The 17052-nt window shown below is 40.1% G+C and overlaps 1 protein-coding gene across 1 annotated transcript in view; it reads right to left on the bottom strand.

Annotated features, from left to right (window-relative positions):
• Positions 1-17052, bottom strand: part of ACE2 (angiotensin converting enzyme 2) — a 39254-nt gene that overhangs the window by 17300 nt on the left and 4902 nt on the right. Inside the window, exons 2-9 of the mRNA XM_081043603.1 lie at positions 15324-15482; positions 12073-12166; positions 11338-11481; positions 9792-9904; positions 7972-8077; positions 5584-5681; positions 3190-3359; positions 386-612 (exon numbers count right to left, since the gene is read on the bottom strand). Coding sequence (XP_080899729.1) covers positions 386-612; positions 3190-3359; positions 5584-5681; positions 7972-8077; positions 9792-9904; positions 11338-11481; positions 12073-12166; positions 15324-15482 — 1111 coding nt within the window. The remainder of the gene's footprint in view (positions 1-385; positions 613-3189; positions 3360-5583; positions 5682-7971; positions 8078-9791; positions 9905-11337; positions 11482-12072; positions 12167-15323; positions 15483-17052) is intronic.

The following is a 17052-nucleotide window of genomic DNA, read 5'->3' as shown; positions in this document are numbered from 1 at the left end:
AACACTGTGGGAAGTTTTTACCTAGAACCAGAGGGATCTAGTCAGATCTCTGACTAATTAGCTAAGTGACCTTGGATAAGCCATTTCAGTTCTGTGGGGCTGTTTGAGCATCATTTTTTAAATCTTCTGTTAGATGTTTCTTAGAGTTCTAAGACCATTCATTCAGTTACCTCTCTTATGCCCCTTTCAAAGATACAAAACCACAAATTGGTATGTTATGATAAACACTTAAAAAAAATTTTACCAGTAGCAGTTCCCAGTTACTCATAAATACCTATACTTTATGTGGCAAAAATTAAATATATCCTATACATGATCATAGATACCTTTGCCCACATCAGGCTAAAGAATCTCAAAAAAAAAAGCAACAAAAAAATGTCCATACCATTGTCTTCACGAAAATCAGGTGACAGCAGACCCATGGTTTTCAAATGTTTAGGTGTAGCTACAGAAAGTGACATGACTTCCCCAACAGCTTCATGGAACCCTTCATTAGCTCCATTTCTTAGCAGGTACGGTTGTGAGGCATATGCCATGTCATACTGGATGTGTCCCATCTCATGATGGGCTGTCAGGAAGTCCTCCATTGTCACCTTTGTGCACATCTTGATCCTGCACATACATGGGCAAGATTAAAATGAATTTCATTGAATTATCAGAGTAGAGTTGTATGAGATATTGGTAGCATGGATCATCTTCCCAAAATTCATTCACCAATGATTCTGAGGACCTACCTTTTATGTCCTAGAAACTACAGACGGTGCCCAATATAAAGTGATGGGCAGGGCTGAATCCTGCTCCCCTGCCCACAGACGAAGAGGAAGAAAGATAAGCAGAGTCTACTACTACAAAAATTCTGGGACGAGTACTCTGTATATGATCTGTAGACATGGCTTTGGACATAACAATGAGTGAATGCAGGCACAGTCCCCTAGATGCACTAAGAAGGGCATAACTAAGGATGCAATGAGCAATCTGGACCTTGATCGACACGCAGAAGTTTGCCAGGTAGATGGCAGGGGGAGACAAGAGGTTGACATTCCTGGAGGTGTTCAGTTGAGAAGAGTGTGGCATTTAGGACACTGGAAGCAGCAGTCTGATATAGCCAGGATAGAGAGGTAGTAGAAAGGGTTAGAAATGGACATTTGGGAATCATTAGCATGTAAGTTAGGGAGTGGACGTGGTGGGCTATGAAGCAGGTGTAGAATGGTGAGAAAAAAGGGCCAAAGACAAAGCCCTAGGAGGTCCCAATACATACAGAGTGGGGGGTGGAAGATGGTTCAGAGCAGACAGAAAGAGAAATGAAAGAAGTCCAGAAGAGGGTCACAATACAGAGGCCAGTAAAATACAACATTTCAAAGACAGCATTATCTAATGCTGCTGTGGCCCAACAAAATAAGGATTGTGTCTGGCAGTTAGGTGGTGGTCCTTTTCAACTTGGCTAAAGTAACTTCATTCGGGTAAATATAAGGGCCATATTTTAGTAAATTTCCAAATTAATCTTCCTACCACTCTGACCATGTCATCTCCCTGATAAAATTCCCTTTAAGGACTCCCCATTGCTTAAGAATAAACTCAACATCTTTTATACATCCCAGCAGGACCTGCTTTTCTAACTTGGTTGTTCTCCATTCTCTTTTGAAACAATTAGAAGAATAGCTACTATATCTGTAATGTCTCCTGTATGTAAGATCCTGTGCTAGGAAACGTACAGACACTCACTTTTAAGCCTCACTCTAGTACTGGAGTCAGTCAACTGTGCTCTGCTGCTGAGCACCTATTTGGATAAATAAAGCCTTATTGGCACACAGCCCCGCCCATTTATTTCTGTATTATCTAGGGCTGCTTGCATGCCACAAGAGAAGAGCTAAGTAGTTGGAATAGAGACCAGTAAGGCTGAAGTATTTACTATCCGATCATTTACAGGAAAGGATTACCAACCTCTACCCTAGTGGATGCTGCTGGGGCCTTGCCCACACCTGCTTTACCAGGCAGATCCACCCATCTCCCAGTTGCCTGAGGCACAGCCATTGAAGGCCAATGGCTGCTTCCTTCTTCACTGCCTCAGTCAGGAGATTACGTCCCCCCACACCCTGGGGCAGTCCACAGCCAATGACTGACTCACATCGGGGCACAAAAGGCCAGTCCTCTTGTCTCACAGTGTGGCCAATTCTGTGGTACAAATCACGCTCCAGACAGCCACGTGAGATCAGGCTGCGGCAAGTCTCCAGCAGAGATCACATCCCCACTTAACCCTTTCCCCTGCCCCCTCCTGCTCCCCTCATTTCCCTTTGCCTGAGAGCTCTCGCTCAGCACAGCACTTGCACAAGAATCCCCATCTCAAGCTAGGGAACCCCACGAAGATACTCACAAACCTGCAAGCTGGGGATTTCTATTCCACTTTATAGATGAGGAAACTGAAACCCAAGAAGATTAAATACCTTGCCCACGGTTGCCTAGTCATTAAGTGACACCTGGGATTCCAAAGTCTGTGCTCATCCTGCTATATGACACAGACCCTTCTATACATGCCCTTTATTCTAGTCTAACTTGCTGACTCCAGGACACAATGCCAGGTCCCGCCTCTCTGCATTTGATCCTGCTATTCTCCCAACCCGGCGTCCTCCTCCCAGCTCTGTCTGTCCAAACCCTTCTTTCTTTCAAGTCCAATTCAAATGCCTCCTGGAAAGGCCTGTCTGCTCCCACCCACTATTCCAGGTGTGGTTGGTTCTCTTCCAGTTCCCCCTAAAGTGTTCTCTGTGTTTCTCTTATGACATGTACAACATTCTCTCTTTCACGCCAGCTTATTTATTCACCTGTCCTGTCTCATTTACAGAGGGAAACATGGAGGGAGAATCAGTGCCTGATTCACACATCCATCTTCCATAGATCTTAGCACCAAACTTTCCTAATGGGGGCACCACCATACCCATGGCCGTGCAACTATAATGTGTGCACATTATTTCAAATGAGGCAAATTGTCTAAAGGTTCAGGTTAGAGCCTGCTGACAATCTCCTTTTCCTGGGAAAGCCCAGATGTGCTCTCACGGACTCCCAGCCTTTGTTCAAGGAGAATTCATCCATCTCTTCCGTGCTCAGAGAAGCAGAGAAGGAATCCGAATTCATCCTTATCCCTGCCTCCATTGTTTCCCATTTTAGTATCAGCTGTGAATGTATCCGCCTTGTTACCTGAAGTCACCCCGCCCCAGGTCCCAGGCTGTAGGGTGGCAGACCACTTTCCGGCCGTCGCCTGGCTCAGTTAGCATGGAGTTATTCCAGAATCCTTCAGTCATATGAGGAAGGTTAACAGACATAAAGAACTTCTCAGCCTCCTTGAATATCCTCTTTGCATCCCAGCCCTGGGGAAAAAAAAGAACAGCATTTAATTCTAGCATTAAAATAGCAGCATTCTTTCTGTTGGATATGTACAGAGGTATAACCTTTCTGGCAATTTGGGCAATTTGGCGACATGTATGGATAGTTTTCAAAATACTTATACTCTTTGTTTCGGTAACCCTGTCTCTAGAGAACTAACCTAGGAAATTCTCATAAATTAGGTCAAAGAATTACATTTAAAATGATTTTTTGTTTATTATTGTTTTTAATTAAAATATATTTGACATATAACATTGTGTAAATTTAAGATGTACAACATGTAAAATGATTTTTCATATGGAAAAAAGTGGAAACAATCACTGGAATGGTTAAATAAATAATGACAACTTTGTGGAATGGAAAATCTAAATAAATTAGTAAGTGAAAAATAGAACATATAAACCACTTACATAGTATAATCTTAATGAGGAAATGCATGAAAATATTAACAGGCTGGGTGACATTATGTGTGATGTTTTTGTTTTTATTCTTTATATTTCATAAATAACAATGACCTCTTTGCTAAAAAGTGCTTAACTCAAGCCAACAATCATTAGTTGAGCTCTTCAAGGGGCAAAGCCCTGGTATTAGGCTCAGTGGAAGACACAAACAATACGAGGGGGACAGGAAGTCATGGGGTTTGGGAACCAAAAAAGCCCACATGTGGCCCAGTAGCCAATGGGTAGTTGGGCCTTGGCTTCACAGTCTGCATGGGAATCGAAATTTCAGAATGTTCTAGAACTAGAGAGGGGAAGCTGTTGGTATCTGTCTTCCAGCAAACTCTTCTGGGAGCCAGTGTCCCTGGAGCTGACTAAGACTTCTTTGGAGCTAAGGCCCACATCAGACAAACTAAGTTTGTATAATTGACAGATACTTCATGAATCACTTTTAATGACACAGAAAAACTTCCTCTGATCTCAAAGACCAGTCAAGTCCGGTTTTTCTCCTATGTCAGCCCTGGAGATATGAAACAGGATATGACACTATAACTTTTTTTTTTTTGGCCTATAAAGGCTTAATATTGGGCAATGTTGATATTAATGAGTATGGCATTCTTAAGCAGAATGAATGTATACTAGTACAAAACAGTGTAGACAGTTAACATCTGTTGAATGAGGAATAAATGAATAGAAAATCAGACTGGAAATATTAGGAGTCTCGAGTTCAATCCTTAGTTACCACTAACTCTTTGTGACTTTGGACAAGTCACTTATCCGAGCTTGTTTTCTCACTTACAACATAGAACTATCACAATACCTGTCCTGATAGTCTCATAGGTTTTCTGTAAAGATAACATTAGAAGTGTTGGTGGGTGCAAAAGCACTATGATAGGCTAAGGGGCGACATAAAGATGGGCCTCTGCTGCTCCTCAACTACGAAACAGGGCTAGAACAGTGGCAGGAGTCTGTAGGCCCTTGTAGCTTCATGTTTTTATTCAGCTGTGGACCCTTCCCAGGAGTATGTTACATATGTGAAGATGTTCATTGCATTGCTGTTTTCAGATTTAAAACTGTTAACAAGCAAAAGTCCAGCAATGCCTAAAGTGTAAATTATGGTGCACCTATCTGAAGAAATTTTATATAGCCAATGGAAGTATGACTATGAATTCAACCCAGAAACGTAGACCATTACTGAATAAAAAAATATGTAAATATAATTATAACTTTGTAACTTTTATAAAACTGCATAATTATATATAAGTATATAGTTGATTTCATCAATGGAAGGGAACGCAAAGAATTTAATTAACTATACCAAGATGGCAACAGAAAGGTGGTTTAAAACTTATTTTAAAGATTCTCATATTTTTAAAAATAATATTTTTAAATATGCAAAAATCTTCTAATATCTTTTTCTCACTATTATAGAGATTACTGAGTGATTATTTAGCAATGACTTATGTTGGAAAGAGTGATGCCAGCTAGTTGATAATTTCACATCTTACTTCTTAATGGAAAAGTAGGCCATCTCCATTTTTAATATCTCTCAGTAATAGCAATACCTTACCTGTTATTCAAGGTACTTGATGTTATTAACCTCGTAAACCACTTTTCCATGAAAAGAAAGTTACATAAGAAATAAGTTTAAATTAGCTTGAAATTGTTTTACTCATATTTACATGGTTTCATGTATGAAAGATAGAAAGAGAAGGATGCCGTAAAAAGAAATGAGGATTTAGATTTCATTTTCAAGACCTCTTCTTCCTACCTGGTTCAACATTGCATCAGTAACATCTATGTTTGGTTTCTGTCCAAAGGGGACTGTCAAAGGGTACAGATTTGTCCAAAATCTACCCCACATATCACCTAGTTAAGAAAAGATTTTGTTAATACATGACATGGACAATAGAAGTATAGACTTGATATTTACATACTGCATGAGGTGAGATTGGGAAACAGGCTATATAGTATTCTAGATTTAATCAGGTTTCTGTGTTTCCTTTTCACTACCTCTTTTTCTCTTCTCTTATTTTAAATTTTCAACAGTCCCCTCTTTTTCTACGTCTTCTAAAAGGTTAAAACAGCAGAGGATTCTGTGGTTAGACAAAACTTGTTAGGAAATCGTCTCAGTTTCTCCTATTTAAAATTACAGTGGAAAGGCACAATTTATTAAATATATGGAACATCACAGCTACTATAGATTAGAAACATATTCATATAATCCACCATCCAAGGGACAAAATACTATAAATTAAACTATTAGTAATCCCTAATGTTGGATTCAAAAGAGATCATATAGGATCATCATTCAGGAATCTCTACTAACTAGTGACTAAGTTCCAGTTTTATTACTATACTATAGCAAAACACTTCACTGGGTGAGTTTTCAAACATCTCAAATACATGTTAAATTGAATTTCAAAGCCAGAGACCCTGAAAAGATGGATCTAAAAATGTCAATCTAATAGCAGGAACAGAATCGTGACACCAAAGGAATGGGGCTCTATAACTACATAAAGAATATACCAATGAACTTATGTTTTAAGTTCTATGCTTAAATTTTAAAGAAAAATCTATCCACTATAGAAATATCTGATATGTGACATCAGGCTGAAACACAGTCCACATGTAAAAGACCAAAAGGGACCCAACCAACACTATGGCATGGCTTCCAAAACCCAAATGTGACCTTAACATAAATAAATAGAATCATTGTTCTAGAACAAAGGGAGCCATGGTACCATTTTTACTCCATGTTGGTCAAATCTCATTTGGAATCACTGTTTAGTTCTGAGCATGATATTTGAAGAGGGACATCAACAAAAGATAGCTTGTCCGAAGGAGAACACTTAGAAAAGTGAGATTTTAAAGAATGGTTAAAAATCTGTATGGGACATTTAAGACGAGAAAACAGTGTATACATGATGATATCAGTAATACTCACTAAAATGCATTGAGTACATATTCTTGTGCCAAGTACTATGTTATGTCTTCTACAATGGTTATTTACAAATATCTGGAAGGCCACATTGTAGAAGAATGGACATACCCTGGGTAACCTCATAGCATGGAATTAGGCATAATGAATGGAAGGCATTAGAGGGGTGTTGATTCAGTTCCACACAGGTAGAACTTTCTTATAGTTAGTAGCAATAGATTAGTCTACCTTGGAAGGAAGAAAGAGCCACATCACACCAGACAAGTTTCAGCAGAAACTGAATTACAAAGAATGCCTAAAGAGGTTGTAGAGAGTATTTATATACGTATTGCTTTAGAATAAAAAGTCTCCACGGGTCCTTTGTCCAAATTCTCTCCTTCTGAGAGAGAGGCTTGGCTGTGAAGAAGAATCAGCTACCAGCAACTTAGTTTGACTGTAACTGGAACGTTATGTATGTATGATGTGAATTTTTCAAAGATGTGTATTAAGTTTGGCCTCAGCTTCTGTGGTGATAGAGAGGAAAGTGGAGGATAGCCATTCTCTGGATAGAAATTAGGAGGTTCAATAAAGGACCCCAGGTTTTCCATGGTCTACAAAGGCTCCGTAGCAGGATCCAAAGTTCTTGGAAGACTGATTTTCCTCCTAAGTTAGTCATCTTCCTCCATGATGAAGACATCATTCTTTACTCATATGATTCCAAACCAAGTACTTTTCAGCAAAAATAATTCATACAGTTTAAAATGAACGTATGAAGCTTTCACTCAGGCTATACCTTAATTTTAGAAAGACTCTCTCTCATGACCGACCACCCCCAGCCTACCAAGCTTCTTTCCTCTGACAATATGATACTAAAATCCTAAACTCTACCTCAAGAGCCTAGCCAACCAACTTGAATAGTAAGATTTCTTTACCCCCATTTCCACTTTCATTTGAACTTGGAGTTCCTTCTCTAGTTATCTTAAATAACCCTTTTATCCTTTGGATTATGGCCAACAGAATAACAGTTTATGTATAAAATAAAGTAATGCAATAGACAACGATTTAAAATGACTTTTCTATTGAAGACAGTGCTTTCCAAATATGATTTCTATAATGTTACTAATTCCATTCACAGATTTTTTTTTCAAAAGTTTTATGTTAGGCCTCACTCCAAAATACAGCTTTATTGGTGGAAATAACACAGAGCAAAGTACACAAAGAATTCCTGGAGTTTCTTACCAAGCAAATGGGCAGGGAGGCATCCAGTTGGATTGATATGGAAAGGGTAGGTATCCATCAACTTTGCCCTCACATAAGCATGAAGTTGTTCATATAATGGTTTAATCTGAAAAGTCCAGGAAGAAAGTTTAAGACTGAGAGAAGCCTGCTCCAATTTCCAATCCTCAACACTAAAAAGACAAGTTTCTTTAGACAAGTAGAATTTCCCTAAGTTCTAATTTCTTCTTTCAAATGTTCTGGAGAGCTTGAAAGCGTTCCTTCTTCCCAGACACTGGTGATGACTAGCTCCACTGCATAAAGCAATAGACACACCTAGAGGAATACAGATCCCAAAATGAAAGCAGATGAAAAAAAAATCTTCATTTTTAAGATGCTACTTACTTCCTTTGCTTTTAAATTGAAGTATCATTTATATACCATAAAATTCACCCATCTTTAAGTGTATAGTTTCAGGAGTTTTAGTAAATTTATACTCTTGAGCAACCATCACCACCATCCAGTTTTAGAACATTTCCTCACCCCAAAAAGTTTCCTGGTACCCATTTGCAGTCAATCCCACTCCCACCCCCAACCCCACGTAATCACTGAACTGATTTCTAGCTCTATAGTTTTGCCTATTCTGGACATTTCATATAAATAAAATCATACAACTCGTGACGTTTTGTATCTGGCTTCTCTCACTTACCATGTTTTTTAGGTTCATCCATGTTATTGCATGTGTTAGTAGTTCATTCCTTTTTATTACTGAGTAGCATTTCATTATATGACTACATCAGAGTTTGACTCACTTAATATCTCATGGATAAAATTCACCAGTTTGGGGACAACTGGGTTGTTTCCAATTTGGGGCTATTATGAATAATGCTTCTATGAACATTCAGGTATAAGTCTTTGTATTCATTTCTCTCATATACACACCTAAGAGTGGAACACCTTAGCCATATGGTAAGTGTGTGTTTACCTTTTAATAAACTGTCAAACTACTTGTCAAAGTGGCTGTACCATTTGACATTTCAGTCAGCAGTGTATGAGAGCTCCAGGATCTCCACATCCTCAGCAACACTTGGTATTGTCAGTCTTTTCAAACCACAGCCATTTTGGTGATATGTGGTTGTTTTAACTATGTTTTTAATTTGCATTTTCCTCATAACACTTTACTCACTTACTTGCCATTTCTTTAATGATGTCCTTACTCAAATCGTTTGCCCATTACTTTGACGGGAGTGTTGATTGTTCTCCTTCCATTTTTAATAGCTCTACCCAACAATGGCTATGACAGAGTAGCTTCCCCTAAGAAGTTTGAAGGCACAGGGGTAAGGCGGAGATATGGGGTGAAAATGAGGGAAGAGGGAGACACTAAGAAGTGTCCATGGGATACTTCTACTCAATGGACTCTCCCTTCTCCATGAAGGCTTCCTTAGTCAAAGAGAAGAAAACAATAGTATTGATCGTCCGGAGGAAGGAAGCAAAGGCTCTGACTGCTAACAATGGAAGACAGTGCTGGCTCCAGGTAGCCCGCCAACACCATCCCTTCTTACAACCTAAAAACCGGTCCTTCCTATAATCTTTCCTTCTTTTAATCCTGCTGTTGGTAGTTGCTGGTTAGTGGCTGAAAAGGGGAGGAAAGCACAGCATTTCTGAACATCTGTAGGAGCTGCCCTGTTATTCTTTAAAATCTTTTCAAGCTCTAATATTCCATAACTCTGAGGCCTGGGAATGGCTGCCCAGTGTATTCAGAACAAGCCAGAATGCCTTTGGTCCCTATCCCTTCTTCCCGTGCCCTGCCCTACATCTGTCATTGTGTACAGTTCCGTGGTTACCTCTGTAAAGATACGTTCCACATCTTTACGCAACTGGTCACGGCTATACTCAAAGCCAAGTGGCCCCTCTGTTTCATAATCTCTTCTCCAATAATCCCCATAGTCCTCATAATCTGTTTTTTAAAAAGAGAAAGAGAAGAACATAAGGGAAAGAAGAGATAAAGCACAGTATACATAGATTAGCTTTGCCGGGGAGTTTTTTAAAAAATCCAGAGATCTGTCACATTTTTATTGCCCTCATAAATATCAACTCAAAGGGATGTAAGTGAATAATAACACTCGCTAATGTCTGTTAAGCACTTACTCTGTATAAGAAATTGAAATGCATTGTTTTATCTAATAAGTGCAAACACTCTCCAAGGTTGACATTATTCCAATCCCCACTGTGCAGATTAACGGCCTGCTCTTAGGTGGTTAAATCATTTGTCCACATCACACAGCTGCTAAGGCACACAGCTATACTCCTACTCTCCTAACCTGGGTCTCTACTCTCTCCGTAAGTCAGTTTGCATTTTCAGCTTTAAAACATGCAATGGGATCTGAGTTTTTCAAATTCTCATTTTGTCCAGGGCCTTCTAGTTTCAAATCCAACCCAACTCATGTTAGGCATTGCCACCAGGAGCCTGTATTTTCTTTGCAAATCAAATGTATACACGGTACATCTGTGTGTATTTCATGTAGTATCTCATCAGGAAACACGAGCTTGTGTTAGGGTATTAGCTAATACAGTTTACAAACGTATTTTAACAATTTCTATTTTTACATGCACAGTGGCAATGGATGATCAGGAAAATGAGGACAGAAATAAATAGTTGGACAGAAGGATATGATGATGAGCTACTGTCTCCAGTTTGCCTATGGCTTGAGAATGTGAGTTCAAGTGGCAGGGAAAGACATGTAGAAACAATAGATGAAAAAAAACCTTCCTCACTCAACCCCAGGAGGTGTGAATCACCAAAGCCTAAAATTACTCATAATACCATGGCTTCAGCTCATTACTCAGGCAGGAGAATACGTTAACAGATACGGAAATTCCTCCCCACGTTAAGATTGTGATGACCACGTGATTCGAGTTATGATTACAACTGATGAAAATAGTGGGTTTCCAGCGTAAATCGATCTGATTCTTTTTCTTTCTGTGGCACCACCCTGAGGTAAACACACAAGTGACCTTTGAGAACGAACTGTAGCTAGATGGGAATTTAGGTGAGAGATGATGTCTCTGTCTCCCATCCTTTCTGAACAATAGAATCCCTACTCAATCCCCAGATGAGCTCAGAAGCCCTTGGGGACTTCCCAGACAACTGATTTGTTTGAGGCGCTGTACTTGAGTCTCACTCCGGAGCTCTTTAAACTGTAGAATGTTGATCCATCTTTCCTTATTCCCTAGTAGTTTCTTCTTTGAGACAGGCGACGTGAATTGTTGAGCAGATGATCATTAATTTAGGGATACCCATTATATCAAAGGGCAGCCTTGATAATTCATGAGCAATAGCCCCATGGCCCCAAACAGAGCTTCAGGACCTCCACAGACCAGCAAACTTACGGTATCCTCTTGCCATCTCATTTTTCAGGACCACATACTCTTCGTATAATGGCCTCAGCTGCTTGCCGACCTCAGCTCTCCAGCCTTCCCAAGCCCAGAGTCTTTCATTGTAATCTTTGCTCGTTCCCATTATGTTGTCCAAACCTGTTATTGCAAAGCAATCAAAGGGAAATAAACTTGTATTTGTAAACAATTACACAAATTAAAAGTAAGGCTGGAAGACATCAAGGTCATAAAGTTATGAAATGAAATCTCATGAGTCATTAATGTCCTCATCCTCATTATAGTTCCAAAATATTTTTTCAGATACAATGCACCACTGACATCATTTAATTAACTACTAACTTAATTAAATTATGTGCATGCCACAGACTTTTTTTTTCATTAAATTTATTGGGGTGACAATTGTTAGTAAATTTACATAGATTTCAGGTGTACAATTCTGTATTACATCGTCTATAAATCCCATTGTGCGTTCACCACCCAGAGTCAGTTCTCCTTCCATCACCATATATTTTATCCCCCTTACCCTCATCACCCATCACAGACTTTAAAATGAAGTTTTGTTAAAAGTGAAAAGTTCATCTATGTGCTGAAACACACATATTTGGAATCTTATCATCTTTGGATTATCCATCTGAAAGGCACGATGTCATTATCTAACGTTAATCTCATTTTTAAAACTTGGAATAAAAAAGTAAATTTTATTATCACTGCTCAAAATTAATAGCCTACCTGGTTCAAGTAATAAGCACTCCTGTGGATTATCTGGCTTGCAAACTTTTCCGGTACTGTAGATGGTGCTCATTGCATTTAGAATTGAGTTCAACTGCAAATTAAAGATAATAAACGATGTTAAAAATGGAAAATATGCTAAAGAGAATGCTAATGGAAAGATGTCCTTTTGGCCATGTGATTTTTTTTTAATGCCTCAAAACACAGCAGTTCACATCTTCTTGCCAAGTATCTTCCTTTATGTAAGGCAGGAATAATTCAGTTAAATATCCCCACTATCAACTAGCACTGAGTCTTATAAACATGTAATAAATATATGTGGAGAGACTGAAACAAACAGCTGTACCAAAATCCCCAAAATGTTTCTCAGCTATGCATGCACAGAGAAATGCATTTGTTGTTTCACTCAGCATTCACTGAGTGCACATTTATTGACCATCTACTATGTCCTACACTCTGACAATTCTTATGTGAACAAGTCACTGGTCCACGAGGACCCCACAGTCATGGGACAGTGAGGCAGCCATGACATCAATAATTACATAACAGACTGATAAGTGCTAGAACTGTCACCAAAAAGTAACGTGGCAGTATGGGGAGGAGTGGATAAATTAATTACCTGGAGATTCAGGAATGGCTTCAAAGAGGAGGGGACATTTTAGGTGTGTCTTGGAAGAGAAGTAGAAATTGGTCAAGTAGAGAACAGAGATAAAGGGAAGAGTGTAAAAGGTGGAAGGAGGTTGGGAAAGACACGGCATTTTCAGGGAGTGATGACATTGACGGAAACTACAGTAGTAGTGCGGGTTGAGGGAAGTGGAGGACGTGAGAATGGAGAGGAAAGCAGGGGCCAGATCATGAGGGACCTTCTACGCCATGTCGAAAAGTTTAAACTTTACCCTGTAGGTAAAGGAGAGTAAAGGAAGTAGAGTAAAGCAGTGCTACTCAAAGTATGGTCCAGAGATCAGCGCAAGTCAGCACGTGGCTTGTTCCCATTCTGTGATAAGTACAGGAACTAAGGGGGTAAATGTTCATAAACTTTTAAAATCATTTTATATTTTTTTGACATCTAGGCATGCCATCAGTGAACTTAACTGATCTGTGATGGATTGGTAATAAAGAAAGAGAGAGAGAAACAGAGGGAGGGTGGGAAGACTAGTTGTCTCCCGCAGATGATTTAAGAAGCACTGACTAAAAGACCCTGTTTTCCCTTCTCCTATTTCCTTCTTCCATTATTCTTTCACTCTGCTATAAGAGTCATTATCCTAAACTGTGAAATAGATCCCATTCTTAAATCTTCAAGAAGATCCCGTAGTCCAAAGGAATCAACCCAAATTCCTTACAGCATAAAGCCCTGGTGGTCTCTTTCTGTACCTGTATTTTTCAATCTCCTCCTTTTTCCTCCATTGAATTCATGCATCCCTGGGTTTCCCTTCCTCACAGACACTTCAAGCTCGCATATGCATTTCAGTGGTTTTCGGTTCTGGCTGCACACTAGAATTACCTGGAATCTTTTTAAAAAAATAATTTCCAGGTTCCACCGAGGCTAGATCAGCTCTCTAGACTCTAAAAGACCAATGGGCAAGGTTTCACACGGTGTCTTCGTGGAAAAGATTAGGAAGCATGGAATGGATAAGATAAAGTGGATTAATAACTAGTTGGATAATTAGATCCAAAGAATGCAGAATAATAAATATCTACTTGTAGGAAGATATGTGCCATATGGTTTCATCTTTGTTCTTATCATGCATTTTTTCTTTTTACAGATGCAGATTAGAACACAGAGTTCCAGAGGACAAGCAACTAAGAAAGAAGACTTTGATGTTAAAGAGCCAAATATTTTAGATAAAAAATATTTCAATAGGTTAGATCAAGGGTCTGTAAACTATGATCTGCAGACCAAGTCCTGTCTGCAGCCTGTTTTTGTAAAGTTTTATTGGAACACAGCCACGCCCATTTGTTTATGTATTAGCTATGGCTGATTTCCCACTGCAACAGCAGAGTTGGCTCATTTTGACAGACAATACAGCCCACAAAACCTAAAATATTCACTTTCTTTCCCTTTACAGAAAACAGTTTGTTGGCTCCTAGGCTAGAGAGATGGGATGAGAGCTGCTTTTTAACAGGAGTGAATATAGGCTTTCTTGAATTTGGACAAACTAGCTACCTAAGAATACACTTTTAAAAGGTATCACTTGAGAGAAACATTGGGGGAAGAGATTTGGATACTTCATTAACAGGGTTGATATGAGCCAACCATGGCATTTGTCAAAAATCAAAACAAAACAAAACCTAATATAGTCTGAGACTGGCTTAGTAATGGAAAATCCAGGGTGCAAAACGTCACATTCCCGCTCACCTCCGTGCAGACCAGAACCAATTCAGAGTGCTGTGTTTGGTTCCAGGATATGGACAGAATGAAGACAGCACCAAAGACTGGTTAGGGGACTCAAAACCATGGCATAGGGGGAAATTGACAGAGTAAAGAATGTTCAGCCTGGAGAGAAAAAGACTCACCTTGTTAAAAGACTAGCTGCCTTCATTTATTTGAAGACTATTATAGGAAAGGGCAATCTGGCTTTAGAAGGCAGAACACAGTGGAGGTAAAGCACTTACCAGTCGAAGGAGCGAGTGTCTTTCCATCAATTAGAGGGACCCATATTTGGAACTGATGTCTTGGAAAGAGGTGACTCACCCATGCCGAAAGCAGTGTGATCTGAGGTTGTTAGCCCCTTGTTAAAGAGGTTTCAGAGGAAAGGGGACCAGATTATTGTTTGTTGTTGGGGGCTGTCTCATGCATTGTAGAATGTTTAGCAGCATCCCTACCCACTAGATGCCAATACTAGCACCCCTCTCAAGTTGTGACCACCAAAAATGTTTCCAGACATGGTCAAATGTCCCTGGGAGGCAAAATCACCCCCAGTGGAGGGCTATGGACATAGACTAAGTGTATTCTTCAGGCCGCCTGGACCTCAGGAAAGTGGCCTCTTTATAGGGTGTCCATACACACTACCAGGCCCAGATAACCCCTTAACTCTGTCTCCTCACAAAATTATTACCAGTGTCTTCTTTCACTCTCAAAGGGATTTTAGTTTGGATGATAAATTATGAGGTCACCCTACCTAGGCACAGAGCTCCTTTTTTAATGTCAGCGTTATACTCTGCATATAAAGGAAGCAGCCATGGGTGATATTAATGTGTAATATTCCCCCAATACTCCAACTCTTGAGATGAGTGCTAGAATGCTCACATACTCGTTTGCTCTTGTCTTCTGAGAGCACTGGTGACCCACTCTCCTGAAGGATCTGCAACTGGAGCTTGACTGTGTCATTCCGAATTTGTTCTAGTGGATACTTTTTGGCAAGCTTGGACTGTTCTTCATAAAAGGCAGACCATTTGGCCCCAGCCTCATCCTGAAATGACAAAAAAATAAATAAAATTGAAGTCAGAACGACACTGCTTGAACAGATAGAACAGAAGATATGATCCAAAGAACATCTGGTGGAACATCTAGTATTTCCTGAGTGGTTTAGTTCTCTACTTTGCTGAAGGTCAAGGCTTAGGTTAAGAGTGACCAGGCCACTCTTGGTCACTCTCTCTTTCTGGCCCAGTGCCTAGTTTTCCCAAGGGCCCTGTTCCCAGAACTGGAAGTGAATTCTCACAGATGATTCACATTGTGGGGCCCTGGAATTTATGGCCTCAGCACTGTGACATGAGTGCATTGATCAGGATTCGAGGATGAATGCTCTAAAGGGAGAACCTAGTAGAGCTCAGAGTGGACTTAGTGGGAATACAGCCCCTCATGACTATGAGAACCATGAAAAATGAGCACCAGTTTGCAATAAGCTCCATGGCTCCATGACTGACCAGAGATTCCGATCTTAAGTTATGTTCCCCAAAGAAGGTTGCCTAGAATATGGCCATTTGGCAGCCATGATGATTTTTTACCATCATAAGAAACCAACAAGCAGATCAGATGGCAAGACTCACTGGACCCCCCACCTTGAGCATCAGTAGGCAAGTAGACTCCTCCAGACTTCTCCAGTATAGTCTTCTGTCAACGCACAAACTCATTTCCATTTATCAGAGACTAAAGTGAGCAACTACTTACTACACTGTACTTCTCTAGACCATATAAGAGAGGTAGCATATGAGGCAAGTCAGAGCTCCATTCCTGGAGTCAGATACCTCTGACTAGCTGTGTGACCTTGGGCAAATGACTTCACCTCTCTGAGCTGCAGCTACCTTATCTGTAAAATGAGAGTAATGATAGGACTTACCTCAAAGGGTTGTTGTAAGGATGAGAAGAATTAACAAATAAGAAAAGGCTTATTAGAGTGACGGATACATCCTACGTGTTCAAAAAAGTTAGCTATTTTATTATTTTTAGAGAAAAGGCCCTCGTCCTTAAGTTGCTTACTGTTTTTATCAGACGGGCAGGCAACTCAATTTGGCCAAGCCTTCATGGAGAAGGTGGGACTTAAGACAGACCTGAAAGTAGGTAGGAGCTGGACGTGTGTAGAGCACTTTGCAAAGTAATTTACCTCATTTGATCTTCCTAAGAACCCCATGAGATAGAAAAGCATTCTATCTCCATTTTTCATATGTACATTAAGGGACTGACAGAAATAAACAGAGGATCTGGCAAGCAAGTGCTGGACAGAATCTAAGGCGGCACCCACAGTCCCTGCTTCCTGGTGAGACACATTTGTGTGCTCTCCCCTGGAGCGTGAGCAAGACCCATGACTCACTTCTAACCAGCAGAATAGCTTGCTGGAAGACTGTCTCCCTTGCTGACTCTGATGCAGCAAGACGCCATGTTCTGACCTACCCTGTGGAAAGGGCCACATGGCAAGGAACTGAGGATAGCCTCTGGCTGGCATCCTGCAAGAAACTAAGGACCTCAGTCCGGTGGCACACAAGGATCTGAACGCTACCACTAACTACATTAGCTTGGAAGTGGATTCGCCCCTTGTCAAGCCT

Source organism: Rhinolophus hipposideros, assembly GCF_964194185.1.
Source record: "Rhinolophus hipposideros genome assembly, chromosome: X".
NCBI classification, from domain to species: domain Eukaryota; kingdom Metazoa; phylum Chordata; class Mammalia; order Chiroptera; family Rhinolophidae; genus Rhinolophus; species Rhinolophus hipposideros.
Note: the sequence above shows the minus strand (reverse complement) of the source record. Positions and strands in the feature narration are given on the sequence as shown.